Source organism: Theropithecus gelada, chromosome 7a (assembly GCF_003255815.1).
Source record: "Theropithecus gelada isolate Dixy chromosome 7a, Tgel_1.0, whole genome shotgun sequence".
Classification (NCBI taxonomy): Eukaryota; Metazoa; Chordata; class Mammalia; order Primates; family Cercopithecidae; genus Theropithecus; species Theropithecus gelada.
The window spans coordinates 51,051,338-51,069,244 of record NC_037674.1 but is presented as its reverse complement, the minus strand read 5'-3'; the positions used below and the strand labels follow the sequence as shown (position 1 = coordinate 51,069,244).

Genomic DNA, 17,907 nt, shown 5'->3' with positions numbered 1-17,907 from the left:
GTGGAGGACTGCTGGATGATCCTGGCACTTCTCTCTCCCGGAGCACGTTCTGCAGAGGAGGCGCTTTCCTAGTTCTCCCAAGGCCTCTGGCCTCACCTGTCACCCCTGTCCTCTGGCGGGGAATCAGTTTGGACTTCTTCCCAAACTTGGTCTACAGGGAAGTGAAGGGGCCGTTTCCTGTCCCACTTTTGAGAGTTCGCTGTAGAAACATAAAATTGGAAGGTGTCAGATTGATAGGCAGTGGGGAAGGACTCCGGCCACGCCTCTGGCTCCGCAGACCCTCCAGGCAGCCGAGATCGCTGAATCCCCGGCAGAGCGAAGATGTGGACGGAAGCCAAAAGCCCACCCGCCGCACTATTGTGGGCAGGGCGGGGGGGGGAGGGCCGGAGCGGACGTCGGTGACGTCATAGGGTCACGCCCCTCGGGGAGGGCACCGCGCCTGCGCCAGAACCGCTGCCTCGCTCCCGGAAGTGGAGGGTCTACACGAAGCGCCGCTGGGTCTGGGTGCCCGGAGGCAGCAGCGTTCGCGGAGTTCGCCCGCCGGCCTCCGATCGCCATGTCGGCTTTCGACACCAACCCCTTCGCGGACCCAGTGGATGTAAACCCCTTCCAGGTAAACCCCCCTCCCGCCACCCAGCTCTCAGATTTCCCTAGGGCCCACGGCCGCCGCCCGGGCCTCTTTTCGCCAGAGCCGGGAGACGTGGCGTAGGAGGGACGGGTCATCTGCCCAATGGGAGAGCGGGCTTTGAGGCCTGGCCTATCGTAACTCGTGGGGGGCGCGACTAGCAACAGGTGGAACTGCAGAGGAGGCGGGGCGCTGAAGTCTTGGAGAGAGTGGGGTCTTCTAGCACCCGGAGACTGGGCTGTGCTAGGGAAGGGGACTGGAGCAGGCACGGTCGGACCCTTAGGGAAGTCCCCTAGCGTCAGGGGGAAGCGAAATGTGGCTATCACATTCCCTCATTCTTGGATAGACACCTGTCCTGAGTCACCTTAGAAGAGGGGATGACAGCAATATATGAGGAGGTGGTGAAGCCTGTGGTGGGGTGGAAAAATGTGGGAAAAGCCCAGGACACCTGCCACCGCTCCACCACCTGCCAAACTAGTGTATACAGTACAGGAGAGCCCCTGAGATTTGTCAGGGAAAGAAGGCTGGGAGAGGGTGGGAAGGTAGCCCAAGTTGAAAAATGTCCTTGATAAGAATTCCGCATTTTGGCCATGGGTCTAGTTTGGAGTGGATTTTGACCAGATAGGAGAGTCTGGGTTAGGGAGGGAGGAGAGGTGCGCGGGGCTCTGAAAAAGTCTGGACCAGGGAACGTTTGTCTGATGGACCTATGTGTGGTGGCAACATAGTTGAGATGCACTGACCTGTGAGCTGGCCTGACTTTTTTTTTTTTTTGAGACGGAGTCTCGCTCTGTCGCCCAGGCTGGAGTGCAGTGGCGCGATCTCGGCTCACTGAAAGCTCTGCCTCCCGGGTTCACACCATTCTCCTGCCTCAGCCTCCCAAGTAACTGGGACTACAGGCGCCCGCCACCACGCCCGGCTTATTTTTTGTATTTTTAGTAGAGATGGGATTTCTTTTCTTTTTTTTTTTTTTTTTGAGATGGAGTCTCGCTCTGTTCCCCAGGCTGGAGTGCAGTGGCCGGATCTCAGCTCACTGCAAGCTCCGCCTCCCAGGTTCACACCATTCTCCTGCCTCAGCCTCCCGAGTAACTGGGATTACAGGTGCCCGCCACCTCACCCGGCTAATTTTTTTTGTATTTTGAGTAGAGACGGGGTTTCACCGTGTTAGCCAGGATGGTCTCGATCTCTTGACCTTGTGATCCGCCCGTCTCGGCCTCCCAAAGTGCTGGGATTACAGGCTTGAGCCACCGCACCCGGCCTAGAGATGGGGTTTCACTGTGTTAGTCAGGATGGTCTCCATCTCCTGACCTTGTGATCCGCCTGCCTCGGCCTCTCAAAGTGCTGGGATTACAGACGTGAGCCACCTTTTTTTTTTTTTTTTTTTGAGACAGAGTTTCGCTCTTGTTGCCAGGCTGGAGTGTAATGGCGCGATCTTGGCTCACTGCAACCTCTGCCTCCTGGGTTCAAGCGATTCTCCTGCCTCAGCCTCCTGAGTAGCTGGGATTACAGGCATGCACCACCACGCCGGGCTAATTTTGTATTTTTAGTAGAGACGGGGTTTCTCCACGTTGGTCAGGCTAGTCTCGAACTCCCGACCTCAGGTGATCCGCCTGCCTTGGCCTCCCAAAGTGATGGGATTACAGGCGTGAGCCACCGCGCCTGGCCCTCTTTCTTTCATTTTTAAGACAGGGTCTCACTCTGTTGCCCAGGCTGTATCGCAGTGGAGGTCATGGCAGCCTTGACCTCCAGGATTCAAATAATCTTCCCACCTCAGTCTCCTGAGTAGCTGGGACTACACGCATGTGCCACTGGGCCTTACTCCTTTTAAAAAAAATTTTTGTAGAGAAGGGGTCTCACTGTGTTGCCCAAGCTGGTCTCGAAATCCTGGTCTCAAGCAATCCCCCGGCGCCAGCCTCTCAAAGTGTTGTGATTACAGGCATGAGCCACAGGATAGTCTTCCTACTTAAAGCCTACACCTTTCTGCCTTTGAGCTGAGAGCACAGGGATGATCTTTTTCTTTTTTTTTTTTTTTTTTTGAGACAGAGTCTCGCTCTGCCGCCCAGGCTAGAGTGCGGTGGCCGGATCTCAGCTCACTGCAAGCTCCGCCTCCTGGGTTCACGCCATTCTCCTGCCTCAGCCTCCCGAGTAGCTGGGACTACAGGCGCCCGCCACCTCGCCCGGCTAGTTTTTTGTATTTTTTAGTAGAGACGGGGTTTCACCGTGTTAGCCAGGATGGTCTCGATCTCCTGACCTCGTGATCCGCCCGTCTCGGCCTCCCAAAGTGCTGGGATTACAGGCTTGAGCCACCGCGCCCGGCCTGTTTCGTGTTTCTTACTGCTTGTGTTGACTCCCCATCTTTGGGGTGACACTACCACACCTGTCACAGTTACTTCTTGAACTCTTCTTAGCACAAGATTGGGCACACAGCAGGTAAAGGAAAGATCAAATGACCGAGTGCTGGAGGCATCAGGCCTTTCCAGGAGACGGAGGATGCTCTTGTCCCCTTCCTGCCTCTTTAGCCCCAAGATACAAGTCCATCCATAGAGGGCAGCTGCAGGGCTGGGGAAAATCTCAGAATGCCTAGGTGGAAGGCATCCTAAGAGTCTTGTATGCCAGTCTGCCTCCAACCATCTGGAGAAGATGACCAGTTGGGAAGCAGCACTCAACTAAGAAGGGCCCTGCTCCACAAAGACTAGGAAAGCAATGCTAAGTTGCCAACAGGTCATCTAAGTTGGGCCCCTTTTAGTGTTCCACTTGGGCAAGGGGGTTGAGAACTGTCCCTAGAGTCTGGTGTCTGCCGGGGAGCCCAGGCCAGAGCATTGCACCCAACCAAGAATATAACCATGCCCACCTTGCTGGGAGATCCGCTTCACCAACAGGTTGAGCTGTTCCGCCACCACCTTCTTCTCACTCTTCATCAGGTGGGAGAAACAGCTCTGCAGAGCAGAGGCCACAGCCTGGGAGTCATGGCTCATGGTCTGTTTCAGGTGTGTTGCTGCCTCATCTCCAATCAGGAACTGAAACTCAGGCACCTCTACAGGAAGGCCAGGCCCAGGGCCCATATCAGGAATGGTAAGATGGAACCCACACAAGTGGGGAGTTGGAGGACGCCTTCCCATCCCAGCCCTAACCAAAGAGCCAGCAATGCTAAGTAAACTTTGCAGTAGAAACCAATCACTCATCACCAGCCCTTGGCAACCACACCTGAGCCTGGTCTCACTGGCCTGGCCCACTGGCTCCAAAAACTGCTTCATGAGGCCCTTCAGTGGCTGTGACATGTGACCCCTGTTCTCAGCCACTGTTCCTATCATCTTGCTTTCCCAGATATCCCTGGCCCAATACGCATGCCTTCAGCATTCTGCCCAACTTACTCTTCATAAAGGTTATAATCTCCTCAACTGGCCGGAAGCCACACAAGCCCTGGAAGGGGGTGAGGGCAATGGCCATCTCTGGCTTGTGGTTGGCATCGGGGTAGTGCTGTGGAGCCTGGAGGTGCAGCTTCTCTGCCAGCTCCTGTGGGGTGGCCAGGGGAAGAGGAGGATGGTGAGGGTACAGCCATTACCTAGCAGGAACACCAGTGCCACCTAGCCCCTGCTGTCCACCCTCCCCAGTCGCAGGATGGCAGTGGCTACCTACCTCTGGCAAGGAGCCCAGTCAAAGCATGATGCAGAAACTTGGGGTTCAGCCAACCCAGGGCAGGGAAATGGGGCAAATCCAAGGAAAAGCAGGGGCAGACTTTAAGAGGCTTGGTCTGTAAATCAGGAAACCCAAACACCAGGCCAAGCTCTGACACTAACAAGCTGTGTGGCTTTGGGTAAATCCCTCCCTTCTCTGGGTCTTACTTGGTGTATCCAGAAATAAGGAGTTTTGGCTGGGCACAGTGGCTCACACCTGTAATCCCAGCACTTTGGGAGGCTGAGGTGGGTAGATTACAAGGGCACGAGTTCAAGACCAGCCTGGCCAACATGGTGAAACCCCATCTCTACTAAAAATACAAAAATTAGCCAGGTGTGGTGGCACGTGCCTGTAGTCTCAGCTATTTGGGAGGCTGAGGGAGGAGAGAATTGCTTGAACCAGGAGGAGGAGGTTGCAGTGAGCTGAGATCGTGCCACTGCACTCCAGCCTGGGCGACAGAGCAAGATTCCGTCTCAGAGAAAAAAAGAAGGAAGGAGTTTTGATCCACAATTGCTTAGAATGGGACTCACGCTTGTGTAGGAAGACTCCAAGGGGGTGGAGCTGAGGGTACCTGCCCTGCCCTGCCCTGCAAGTTGAACTCTTCCTGAAAGCAGGTTAGTAAATGGCAGATATGAATAGATCTGGGTTGGGTGAGGGAAGACCAGGAACAAGCCCCTTGGAATGAGCTTAGAGAAACTCCCCTGGCACAGGCCGGTCAGCTGTTTGCTTAGACTTAGTTGCTGCATGTGGCTTTGCAGAGCTAAATTGGGAGTTGTCAGCCTGGATTTGGCCTTGGGCAGGAGCCTGGCATGGGTGAGGTAAAAGTGGCAGTAAAAGTAATGGGAGGGCGTTAGCATAAGCCCTTCTGTACCCTGACCTCTGCACCACACTCTGTCCTTTACCTTGTTAGGGTGTGCCTGGATGGACAGGGGTGTTTCAACTGAGAGCACTTTGAAGAGGAAGGGCAGATTGCCATTAAAGGTGTCCTTGACCTTTGAGCCCAAGCTGTCCTGGTTCTCAGCAATCCACTGGCCTAGGGTCTTCTGTGAGATGCGGTTGTCAAAGATCTTGGCATCCCCTCGGGGGTGAGTCCCCATCCACAACTGGAAAGACAGGAAACTTGGGAGGGGAAGGGGGAGAAACCTGGCACCCTGAGTTGGCCTGTCCCAATCCGTTACGCTGTGCTCCCCAGAGGGCAACTGAGTCCTGGGAAAGGCCTCTCAGGTCTGGATACAAATGTTCATGCCATCATGGACATACAGGGAGGCAGCAGACCCAGGCCCTTGTCCAGACTCTGCCTCTAGCCATCTGTGGAGCCTTGGACTAGTTATTTCCCTTCTTTAGATGTAGCTTCTTTGTCCAAAGAGGAGAATGACACCTGCACTGTCAAGGTAGCAGAAAAACTATAACTCTTAAATGATTCTTTCAGGGTTAACATACATCTTCCAGTTTCAGAAGCAGAGGCGAAAGCCTTCCTATGCTTTGGCTTTTTCTTCATTAAATAGGCAGGAGAAATATTTTAGGTTAATAAAAATGCAAAAAAAAAAATAGTCAAAGTAAAAAAACTGAATTGTCAAAGAGGGCTGAATTAAAATTCACTAAGTGCTAAGAGTGGTTGGGGGAAGGAGAGTGCTGGAAATCCCAGCCTGTTATGACAAAACCTCTCATTTTTGGTAACACTCTTCTTTTTGGTAACACTATCTAGTCCATTAGCCTGAAGAGCCAAGTGGGCCTCCTCCCTCCTTGCTGCCTCACCCTTCCCAGCTGATTCTTATGACTTGCCTCAGGCCCTTTCTCCTGACCTGCGGGTAAAGTAGGCTGAAATACAGCCCGGGACTCACCTCTGCATAGGGCTTGTCCTCTGCGATCTGGGCCAGTGGGTCACTGCTGGCCAACAGCCGCGCCACTTCGCTGTTGGAACCCATCTTCCCCCAGGCATACTGCTGCACCGCACAGGAAAGTGGGAATACTAGGGGCACAGACAGGGTCAGCTGCCACTCCACTCCTCAGGCCTCACCCTAGTGTCCCGGGAAACCAGGCAAGAGCTGGGGGTGCTCACTGGCGACAGAGTAAATAAGGGGTTTGTAGGCTGTTGGATGAGACCCCCCTCAGCTGCAGGCCTCGATGTTCCCAACTGTCAGATGGGCAGCAGTAAAGACCCTGTGCTGATCTGAGGCGGGGTGGCGGGGAGGGAGCAGGAGGTACCTACCTATCCCACGGCACGACGTCTAGAAGGGCACCCTCCCCTCGAAGGTCAGTCCCCATCGCAGGTGGCCCCACCTCTACCCGGCACCCACCCATCTTTCCGCGGAGCGGACTCAACCTGGCCGATCATGCCGGGAGTCGTCCCCAGGACGCGCGCCACCAACACACTCGCCAACACCCCGGCCAACGGCTCACCTCGCGGAGCCGCCATGCTCATCCCCTGCACCGCGATTAAGCACGTATGTCCTTCCCGGCAGCCCCCGCGGCCCTCTGCGCCCAGAGCTTCACGGGAAATGTAGTTCCCTGAGGGTTCCGCCAGGCCCCGGGGCACCAGTGCCCAGAGGCTTACAGTCGCGATCTTCGGTCTTAGTATTCATTCATTCTTTCCATCGCCGGGCACAGATGTACTGAAAGCCTACTAAGTACCACGGACTGTTCTAAGGGCTGGAGGATACATCAGAGAGCAAGACAGTCTTCCCTCTGCCTTTGTAGAGCACTTACATTCTGGTGAAGGCAAGACAGACAAATAATCATGTAGTATGTTGAAAGGTCAAGGCCACAAAAAGTAAGGGGGCAGGTGGGAGTGGGAGGCAGTTTGCAGAATTTAAAAGGCTGTCTGGGCAAGCCTCATGGAGGAGGTGAGGTTGGAACCCAGACTTGGCGATGAGGAAGACAGGAGTGTTCTTCGGGGACGAAAACAGCCACAGCGAAAGCCAGGGCAAGGCGGGAATGTGGGACTGTGCCGGGCGTGTTCGGGAGGGAACAGCAAGGAGGCCACTGTGGCTGGAGCAGAGTGAGTAAGACAAGGGCAGTGAGGAGGTCAGAGAAGAGAGGCGAGGGGGCAGAGCTTTGCAGGCTATTGCTATTGTGAGGACTTTGGGTTTTACTCCGAGTCTCTTAGCAATTAGAGATTTGAGCAAAGAATTGCTGTGATGTGAGTAGGGACATACTAGTGATGATGATAGTAAATGTCACATGCAAGGACCTTCACTTCTGTGAGCTTTATAGAATAGGGTGAATAATGCCAGCCTGACACCTTTGTTGAACGGTCAGATGGGATGATGTGGGACACCTACAAGGCAGTCAGCACTCTGTGCTCCTCTGATCCTTCCTGTCCCAGGTGCTGTAGAAAGTCAGAACCCCAACTCCTACTCCAGGCTGAGCTGCTTACAAGTTGCACACAGAGAAGTCAGGGGAGTTAGCAAGAGCTGTGCATGGGGAAGGATGGCCTTGGGCCTTGACTCTGCAGTAATCTTGCTATATCCTGTGGTGAAAGACTTTGACATCCAGACCTCCTCAGTCAACAGCCTCCTAGGAGGAGGGCAGTCAGTGGCTCAGGCCTGTAATCCTAGCACTTTAGCAAGCCGAGGCAGAAGGATTGCTTGAGGCCAGGAGCACAGCAGTCAAAGCTCCGGGGAACCCAGAATGAGGAGTTATAGTCCTGACTCTACCCTCATCACCCTTGCAATACCCTGATTCCCACAGCCTCTACCACATGTGCCCAGGGGAAAGAGGGGTTGCTGTTTTCCCTGTAATCCTCTGCCCAGGTGTGGGTATCTGTCTCACCTCCCCTGGGGTCCTCTGGCTCAGATAATTCAGCCTGCATTTCAAAGGAAGCTTTACCATGCACTAAGGAATAATAAATGGATAATACAAGACTCATGAAACAATGTACTCAATACCTGCTGCTTTGGAATACCACTCCCCTCATCTCCACTCTCCCAGTGATATGATTTGGCTCTGTGTCCCCACCCAAATCTCATCTTGAATTGTAATCCCCACATGTTGAGGGAGGGACCTGGTGGGAGGTGATTGGATCATGGGGGTAGTTTCCCCCATGCTGTTCTCATGATAGTGAGTGAGTTCTTCGGAGAGCTGATGGTGTTAAAATGTGGCACTTTCTCGCTGTCACTCTCTCCTGCTGCCATCTAAGACATGCCTTGCTTCCCCTTTGCCTTCTGTCATGATTATAAGCTCCTGAGGCCTCCCCAGCCATGTAGAACTGTGAGTCAATTAAACCTTTCTTTTTTTTTTTTTCTTTTTGCGAAGGAGTCTTGCTCCGTTGTCCAGGCTAGAGTGCAGGGGCGTGATCTCAGCTCACTGCAATCTCCGTTTCCCAGGTTCAAGTGATTCTCCTGCCTCAGCCTCCTAAGTAGCTGAGTGCACACACCATGCCCGGCTAATTTTTGTATTTTTAGTAGAGGTGAGGTTTCACCATTTTTCCCAGGCTGGTCTCAAACTCCTGACCTCAGGTGATCCACCCGCCTTGGCCTCCCAAAGTGCTGGGATTACAGACATGAGGCACCACGTCAGGCCAAACCTCCTTTTTTTTTTTTTTTTTTTTTTTTTGAGATGGAGTCTCACTCTTACCCAGACTAGAGTGCATTGGCACGATCTTGGCTCACTGCAACCTCCACCTCCTAGGTTCAAGTGATTCTCCTGTCTCAGCCTCCCAAATAGCTGGGACTACAGGCACGTGCCACCATGCCTGGCTAATTTTTGTATTTTTAGTAGAGACGGGGTTTCACCACGTTGGCCAGGCTGGTCTCAAACTCCTGACCTCAGGTGATCCACCCACCTCAGCCTCCAAAAGTGCTGGGATTACAGGCGTGAGCCACCGTGTCTGGCCCAAACCTCCTTTCTTTATAAATTACCCAGTCTCAGGTGGTATCTTTTTAGCAGTATGAAAACAAACGAATACACCAAGCAATAGGAACCTTCTCAGATAAGAATGAGGGATTAATGAGGCCCAAGGACTTCTTGGAGCACTCCCCACTACCACTACCACAGAAAACATAGTCAGGGTTACTTGCTCATAGTATCCCTGCAAAGTGAAGGAAGAACTTAGATTGTTGGGAGATACAGACCTCCCCCCAACCCCATGCCACCCTCCTCCAATACAGAAAAACTTATCTGTAAGGGAAACTAGGGTGTTTGGAGAACCTAGAATCTTCTACTTCTTCCCTCTTGCTGGTCTATCTTGAGAAAAGCGATTTTATCTGAGGAATGTGCATCCTTTTATACAATCAGGCCCTGAGAGACATTGATATGGAGGACAGACCCTTCTTAGGTGCCTGTCTGGCCCGCAAGTATGGAGATAAAGGAAAACTTTTGAGTCCCTTCAAGGGAGATTCGGGAACCTAGCTAGCCCTGCACCCAGCAATTAGGGAAGTAAATGAATAACCCACTAAGGAAGAAGGTAATAATAACTTAAACAGCCATCAAAGTAAGCCAGAGTCACAAGATGTTTAGTTCCCTATAAAAACTGAAGATAGGGGCCGGGCGCAGTGGCTCACTCCTGTAATCCCAGCACTTTGGGAGGCCGAGGCAGGTGGATCACGAGGTCAGGAGATCGAGACCATCTTGGCTAACACGGTGAAACCCCATCCTTACTAAAAATACAAAAAATTAGCTGGGCGTAGTGGCGGGCACCTGTAGTCCCAGCTACTTGGGAGGCTGAGGCAGGACAATGGCGTGAACCCGGGAGGCGGAGCTTGCAATGAGTGGAGATTGTGCCACTGTACTCCAGCCTGGGTGACAGAGTGAGATTCTGTCTCAATAACAACAAAAAAGCTACAGATAGGGTGCACCGGCTCAGGCCTGTAATCCTAGCACTTTAGGAGGCAGAGGCAGAAGGACTGCTTGAGGCCAGGAGTTCAAGACCAAACTGGCCAACATAGCAAGATCCTATTACTATTAAAAAAAAAAAAACTGGGCCGGGCACGGTGGCTCAAGCCTGTAATCCCAGCACTTTGGGAGGCCAAGATGGGCGGATCACGAGGTCAGGAGATCGAGACCATCCCGGCTAACACGGTGAAACCCCGTCTCTACTAAAAAATACAAAAAAACTAGCCGGGCGAGGTGGCGGGTGCCTGTAGTCCCAGCTACTTGGGAGGCTGTGGCAGGAGAATGGCGTAAACCCGGGAGGCGGAGCTTGCAGTGAGTGGAGATTGTGCCACTGCACTCCACCCTGGGCGACAGAGCAAGACTCCGTCTCAAAAAAAAAAAAAAAAAAANTAGTCCCAGCTACTTGGGAGGCTGTGGCAGGAGAATGGCGTAAACCCGGGAGGCGGAGCTTGCAGTGAGTGGAGATTGTGCCACTGCACTCCACCCTGGGCGACAGAGCAAGACTCCGTCTCAAAAAAAAAAAAAAAAAAAAAACCTGAAGATAATATCTTGGCCAGGTGCAGTGGCTTACACCTGTAATTCTAGCACTTTGGGAGGCCAAAGCAGGAGGGTAACTTGTGTCCAGGAATTCGAGACCAGCCTGGGCAACATAGCAAGACCCTGTCTCTAAACATACTTTAAAAATTAGCTGAGTGTCGTAGCACATGCCGGTAGTCCCAGCTACTCTGGAGGCTGAGGTGGGAGGATTGCTTGAGCCTGGAAAGTCGAGGCTGCAGTGAACTGTGATTGTACCACTGCACTCCAGCCTGGGCGACAGAGTGAGACTCCATCTCTAAAAACAAATAACACCTTGACTTGTCTTCTGGTTTTGTTTTTTTTTTCAGAGATGGGTTCTCTCTGTGTCATCCAGGCCTACTGCAGCCTCGAACTCCTGGGCTCAAGCTATCCTTTCATCTCAACCTCCTGAGTAGCTAGGACTATAAGCACATGCCACCACACCTGGCTAATTTTAAAATTTTTTGTAAAGACAGGGGTGTTGCTATGTTGCCTAGGCTGGTCTTGAACTCCTGGGCTCAAGCTGTTCTCCTGCCTCAGTCTCCCAAAGTGCTGGGATTCCAGACTCCTACCAGATGGAAAATGCCCACTGCTGTCACATTGACCTCAGATAAGGGGGAACTGAAGACTGACCTCTGACCACCATCCTTTGTTCCAAATTATCCCTGAGGGGTGTGGAGAGAGTCATACTCATGGGCCAAACCTTAGCATTCCTTTCTGCTGACCCCAAGTTTTTAGACAAAGCCTTGCTTACTTAGCCAATTACAAATCAAACAATCTCTGAATCCATGTGAGCCCCCGCTTCAAGATATCCCACCTTTTTGGGGCAAACCAATGTGTAACCTCTATGTATTGATTTATAATTTTGCTTTCCTGAAATGTGCCCCTGCTTTTAAAAACCCTTGCTTGTAAGCCATTGTGGAGCTCAGGTCTTAAGCCTTAGCTGCCTGGTTCTCCTTGCTTTGGCACCTGCAATAAATTATCTCACTTTCTCTTGCTGGAAGTCCTGGTGTCACTGTTTGGCATTTTTGTTTTGTTTTGTTTTTTCTTTGAGACGGAGTCTTGCTCTGTTGCCCAGACTGGAGTGCAGTGGCACAATGACAGCTCACTGCAGCCTCTACTTCCAAGACTCAAGTGATCCTCCCACCTCAGCCTCTCGATTAGCTGGGATTATAGGCACATGCCACCACGCCCTGCTAATTTTTTTATTTTTTATTTTAAGAGATTGGGTCTGACTATGTGGCCAGGCTGGTCTCGAACTCCTGGCCTCAAGTGATCCTCCTACCTCAGCCACCCAAGGTGCTGGGAGTATAGGCATGAGCCACTGTGCCTGGCCAGTGTTTGGCTTTTTCTGTACACTAGGAAAGCAGACCTGAGGTCAATTCGGTAACAACATTAAAATGAGACAGCAACCACATTCTACTCCCTTCCTTTTGAGCTATTTATTTATCTCTTGAAACTGCTTGCTATGCTACAACTAGGTATAAATTAACCTAATAATGCCACAATGGACACTGTAACCCATACCCTACAGCTTAACAATGTATCGCCAATCACTAATCAGTGCTATTTCAGTAAACCAATGAGAATTCCTGACGAAAGACTGTATCAGCCCACTCCTTGTCCCTGCCTTTTACCTTTAAAAACATACTTGTGGCCGGGCGCGGTGGCTCAAGCCTGTAATCCCAGCACTTTGGGAGGCCGAGACGGGTGGATCACGAGGTCAGGAGATCGAGACCATCCTGGCTAACACAGTGAAACCCCGTCTCTACTAAAAATACAAAAACTTAGCCGGGCGAGGTGGCGGGCGCCTGTAGTCCCAGCTACTCGGGAGGCTGAGGCAGGAGAATGGCGTAAACCCGGGAGGCGGAGCTTGCAGTGAGCTGAGATCCGGCCACTGCACTCCAGCCTGGGTGACAGAGCGAGACTCCATCTCAAAAAAAAAAAAATACTTGTGGCTGGGCATGGTGGCTCCTGCCTGTAATCTCAGCACTTTGGGAGGCCAAGGCAGGAGGATTACCAGGTCGGGAGTGCAAGACTAGCCTGGCCAACATGGTGAAACCCTGTCTCTACTAAACATACAAAAAAAAATTAGCCGGGCATGGTGGTGCATGCCTGTAGTCCCAGCTACTCAGGAAGCTGAGGCAGAAGAATCGCTTGAACCCGGGAGGTGGAGGTTTCAGTGAGCTGAGATTGCACCACTGCACCCTAGCCTGGGTGACAGAGCAAGACTCTATCTCGAAAAAAAACAAACAAAATAAAAACACTTGTAACAAAGGCCTAACAGAGCTCATATCCGAGGTTAATTGGGTCCGAGTCTAAGTCTTGTGGACAGTTGTCTCACTGTGAATCAAGCAACTTTAATTTTGTGACTCAGCCTCTTTCTTTTAGATTAGCAATCTCTAGTAGAACTGATCACACTCTATTATCTAGTGACAATACGCTTTCCTCACTCTCTTCCCTTCTAGACCATATGTCTAAATCAGTTTCACATTTCTGCCAGTACCCAGCTTAGGGTTCAAGCTATAATAGCAGCATTTTTTTTTTTGAGACAGTCTCCCAGACTGGAGTGCAGTGGCAAGGTCACAGCTCACTGTAACCTCCACTCCTGAGCTCAAGTGATCTTCCCATCTTAGCCTCCTGAGTAGCTGGCACTACAGGCACACACCACCATGCTTGGCTAATTTTTGTATTTTTTATAGAGGCGGGGTTTTGCCACATAGCCCAGCTGGTCTTGAATTCCTGAGCCCAAGGAGTCCACTGGCCTCAGCCTCCCAAAGTGCTGGGATTACAGGTGTAAACCACCACACCTGGCTGCAGCTAACTTTTATTGTTAGATAGTGGCAGGAGGCAGGCAAATCCTAGGCAAACAGGGACAGATCCCCAGTGAAAACCAACCTTCAAACCAGAGACAGTTTAAAGCCTGAAAGCCAAGCTACAAGTCCTGGGTAAATCCATGGACTGGATCGAGAACCTCTCTTCCTGTTTGGTGCATTTTCCTCTGATTGATCCCCACCCCTCACCTATTTTACATATACCTACCCTTCCCTAATTGGTTTCTTACACTGTCGTGCCTACCTTTGGGTGATGACTTTGTTTTAGCCTGTTTTGCATATTCACAAAGCCAATCAGCATGTACTCCCCCATTCTGAGCCCATAAAAGCCCCAGACCCAGCCACATTGAGTGAGAGACTATCCAACTTCAGGTGGGGGAATGCCTCACATCCTCCTCTCCACTGAGATCTGTTTTGTCACTCAGTAAAGCTCTTTGTCCCCCTCATCATTCAATTGTCAATGTAACCTCATTCTTCGTGGACGTAGGACAAGAACTTGGGACTACCAAATGTGGGTAAAAAGAGGCTATAACACTGGTCCTCTGCCTTACACTGGCTGAGGTCAGGTGCCTCATGTGATGGGAAGCAGTAGCAGGGCCAAGCCAGTACTGGAGCCATAGGCTGGAGTGGGGCAACAGGACTGACAGAGCTGTTAACATACCCGCTGCTGTCCATCAGGCTGCAAACAGTGGGACCAAAAGAACTATTAGCATGCTGTAATACCTACTCTGGGGCTCTGGGGTCATAGGCATCCCTGTTCATACACCACCACTTTCCCCTCAGTGCAACACACTTGGTCCAGCCGCAAGCCCTGCATGGAACCCACTCCTGTGTCTGTGCTTGGTGTGGTGGCCAGACCCCACACTTGCTTACACCTCCTCCCTCCAGGGGCTGAATGCAGGGATCTGCATTGGAGTGGAAGCCAGGCGTGGCTCAGGCGTGACCTGAGCAGATGGGGCATCTCTTGCAGCAAGCCTGGGCCTGAGCAAGGCCCAGGCAAGGGTGTCGCCAGCTGGAGCTGAGGCTGACAAAATTCCTGCCTCAGTTATACACTGGGTAAGGCCAGAGTTCAGTCCTCAGTTCTCCCTTATCTGGGGTCTATGTGACTGCAGTGGATGTTTTCCATCTGCTAGGGGTCTGGGTTTCTGGAACACAACTCAAGGGCATGTGTCAGCCAGGTGCAGTAGCTCACGCCTGTAATCTCAGCACTTTGGGAGGCTGAGGTGGGCAGATCACTAGAGCTCAGGAGTTCAAGACCAGCCTGGGCTACATGGCAAAACCCCATTTCTACAAAAAAATACAACAATTAACTGGACATGGCGGCACATGCCTGTAGTCCTAGCTACTCAAGAAGCTGAGGTGGGAGTTTAGCCTGAGCCCAGGAAGGTTGAGACTGCAGTGAGCCAGGTCGCTGCCACTGCACTCCAGCCTGGATAACAAAGCAGACCCTATCTCAAACAACAACAACAATAACAAAAACAAAAAACAAGAAACCAAGGCTGGGCACGGTGGCTCATGCCAGTAATCCCTGTAATCCCAGCACTTTGGGAGGCCGAGGCTGACAGACCACTTGAGGTCAGGAGTTTGAGACCAGTCTGACCAACATGGTGAAACCCCATCTCTACGAAAATATAAAAAAAAATAACTGGGCATGGTGGTACGTGCCTGCAATTCCAGCTACTTGGGTGGTTGAGGCAGGAGAATCACTTGAACCCAGGAGGCAGAGGCTGCAGTGAGCTGAGATCATGCCATCACACTCTAGCCTGGGCGACAGAATGAGACTCCGTCTCAAAAAAAAAAGAAAGCTTTGAGATAGCTGAACACATGGTCCCTGGAGGTCACTGGAGGGTAGTCCTCCAGACAGGGCATGGAAACACAACACCCCTTCCCATGGGCCTTGCTCCATGCATCTCTTCCATCTGGCTGTTTACCTGTATCATTTGCAATGTCTTTTGTTGACCTAAAGAGAAAATAAACTTAGACAAATTTATTTTATTTATTTATTTATTTTTTTTTTTGAGACGGAGTCTCGCTCTGTTGCCCAGGCTGGAGTGCAGTGGCCAGATCTCAGCTCACTGCAAGCTCCACCTTTTGGGTTCACGCCATTCTCCTGCCTCAGCCTCCCGAGTAGCTGGGACTACCGGCGTCCGCCACCTCGCCCGGCTAGTTTTTTTGTATTTTTTAGTAGAGACGGGGTTTCACCAGGTTAGACAGGATGGTCTCGATCTCCTGACCTCGTGATCCGCCCATCTCGGCCTCCCAAAGTGCTGGGATTACAGGCTTGAGCCACTGCGCCCAGCCGACAAATTTAATACAAGTAGTGTTTATTTGGGCTAAATTTGAGGCCTGTGATCAGGAGCATGGATTCAAGTTGCCCTTAATATATGCTCTAATTAGCAACAGTTACTAATGGTTTTTGTTTGTTTGTTTGTTTTTTCTTTCTCTCTCTTTTTTTTTTTTTTTTTTTTGAGACAGAGTCTCACTTTGTTGCCCAGGCTGGAGTGCAGTGACACGATCACGGCTTACTGCAAGCTCCGCCTCCTGGGTTCACACCATTCTCCTGCGTCAGCCTCCCAAGTAGCTGCAACTACAGGTGCCCGCCACCACGTCTGGCTAATTTTTGTATTTTTAGTAGAGACAGGGTTTCACCGTGGTCTCGATCTCCTGACCTCGTGATCTGCCTGCCTTGGCCTCCCAAAGTGCTGGGATTACAGGCGTGAGCCACTGCACTCAGCCTTTTTTTTTTTTTTCTTTTTCTTGAGACAGAGTCTTACTGTGTTGCCCAGGCTGGAGTGCAGTGGCGCCATCTCAGCTCACTGCAACCTCCGCCTTCCAGGTTCAAGTGATCCTCCTGCCTCAGCCCCACTAGTAGTTGGGATTACAGGCATATGCCATCATGCCCAGCTAATTTTTGTATTTTTAGTAGAGACGGGGTTTTGCCCTGTTGGCGAGGCTGATCTCGAACTCCTGAACTCAAATGATCTACCTGCCTCAGCCTCCCAAAGTGCAGGTATTACAGGCGTGAGCCACTGTGCCCAGCCACTAATGGGTTTTTAAAGGAAAAGAAGAGGCAGTTCCTATGTTGTTTACCAATAATTTGCATTAGGCCGGGCATGGTGGCTCACGCCTGTAATCCCAGCACTTTGGTAGGCCAAGGTGAGTGGATCACCTGAGGTCAGAAGTTTAAGACCAGCCTGGCCAACATAGTAAAACCCTGTCTCTACTAAAAATACAAAAATTATCCAGGCATGGTGGCATGTGCCTGTAATCCCAGCTACTTGGGAGGCTGAGGCAGGTGAATTGCTTGAACCCGGGAAGTGGAGGTTGCAGTGAGCCAAGATTGCACCATTGCACTCCAGCCTGGGTGACAGAATGAGACTCTGTCTCAAAAAAAAAAAAGAAAATTGCTTTAAAATGACATAAGCTATTGATTGGCTGTACATTGCTCGCTGTATCACAAATTTCAGAAACTTGAAGACAATGGTACAAAAATGCCTTCAACAATGTCCCCAGGCATGTGTCCAGCACCTGACTGAAGTTCCACACTCATCTCTCTCTGGGCCTGATAAATTTTGCATACTTCACATACCTTACAGTGCTCTGAGGTATTTTTCTTTTTTCACTTTAATAATAAACAGTTAAATGTTAGTTTCTCTGAGTTCTCTGAGCTCAGATAAATTAATTAATTAATTAGTCAGACTTACGGGAGTAGCCATAGGAATCCTGATTTATAACCAGTCAGTTAGAAGAGACAGGTCACAACCTGGGGCTTGGAATTGGCATCTGAAGTTGTGTGGCAGCCTTGTAGGACCTTGTGAGATCTTGAAGCTGTCCTCACAGGGTTAACAAGAATTCTGGACATAAAAAACAAATATATTTAAAATTAAGCATTAATCAGTCTGGGCCAGGTGCAGTGGCTCACGCCTGTAATCCCAGCACTTTGGGAGGCCAAGGCGGGTGGATCATGAGGTCAAGAGATTGAGACCATCCTGGCCAACATGGTGAAACCCTGTCTCTACTAAAAATACAAAAATTAGCTGAGCGTGGTGTTGCACGCCTGTAGTCCCAGCTACTTGGGAGGCTGAGGCAGGAGAATCACTTGAACCCGGGAGGCAGAGGTTGCAGTGAGCTGAGTTCGCACTACTGCACTCCAGCCTGGCGACAGAGCAAGACTCAGTCTCAAAATAAATAAATAAATAAATACATACATAAATAAATAAATAAAGTAAAATAAAATTAAGCATTACTCAGGCTACACTTAGGGCCACCTCCTTGTAACCAAAAGTCACTGCAGCCCTAGATACTGACCGTCTGCATCCACACTGTTCCTATAAATAGGATGTCTGACATTAGAATCATAAAGCTTTTTTTTTTTTTTTTTTTTTTTTT

The 17,907-nt window shown here is 50.9% G+C and overlaps 2 protein-coding genes across 10 annotated transcripts in view; one reads left to right on the top strand and one right to left on the bottom strand.

The window, feature by feature from the left end:
- Nucleotides 1-307: 307 nt before the first annotated feature.
- The window catches only part of SCAMP2 (secretory carrier membrane protein 2), a 551,928-nt gene continuing 534,328 nt past the window's right edge, over nucleotides 308-17,907 (top strand). For both annotated transcript variants that reach the window (XM_025390266.1, XM_025390265.1), the window contains exon 1: nucleotides 308-613. In XM_025390266.1, the coding sequence (XP_025246051.1) occupies nucleotides 557-613 (57 nt within the window). In that variant the 5' untranslated portion in view covers nucleotides 308-556. The remainder of the gene's footprint in view (nucleotides 614-17,907) is intronic.
- On the bottom strand, nucleotides 3,008-6,782 carry LOC112627695 (mannose-6-phosphate isomerase-like). 8 transcript variants are annotated; one of them, XM_025390277.1, is made up of 5 exons: nucleotides 6,698-6,782; nucleotides 6,139-6,240; nucleotides 5,200-5,400; nucleotides 3,994-4,135; nucleotides 3,008-3,656 (listed from the first exon to the last, which is right to left on the bottom strand). In XM_025390277.1, exons 2-5 carry the CDS (start codon nucleotides 6,220-6,222, stop codon nucleotides 3,403-3,405), a joined length of 681 nt encoding a protein of 226 aa, XP_025246062.1. In that variant the 5' UTR covers nucleotides 6,223-6,240; nucleotides 6,698-6,782; the 3' UTR covers nucleotides 3,008-3,402. The 8 variants fall into 8 exon arrangements, with proteins under 8 accessions (XP_025246062.1, XP_025246057.1, XP_025246060.1 ...); XM_025390272.1 differs by having other exon boundaries at nucleotides 6,139-6,266; nucleotides 6,698-6,768; XM_025390275.1 differs by having other exon boundaries at nucleotides 3,994-4,108; nucleotides 5,215-5,400; nucleotides 6,139-6,266; nucleotides 6,698-6,746.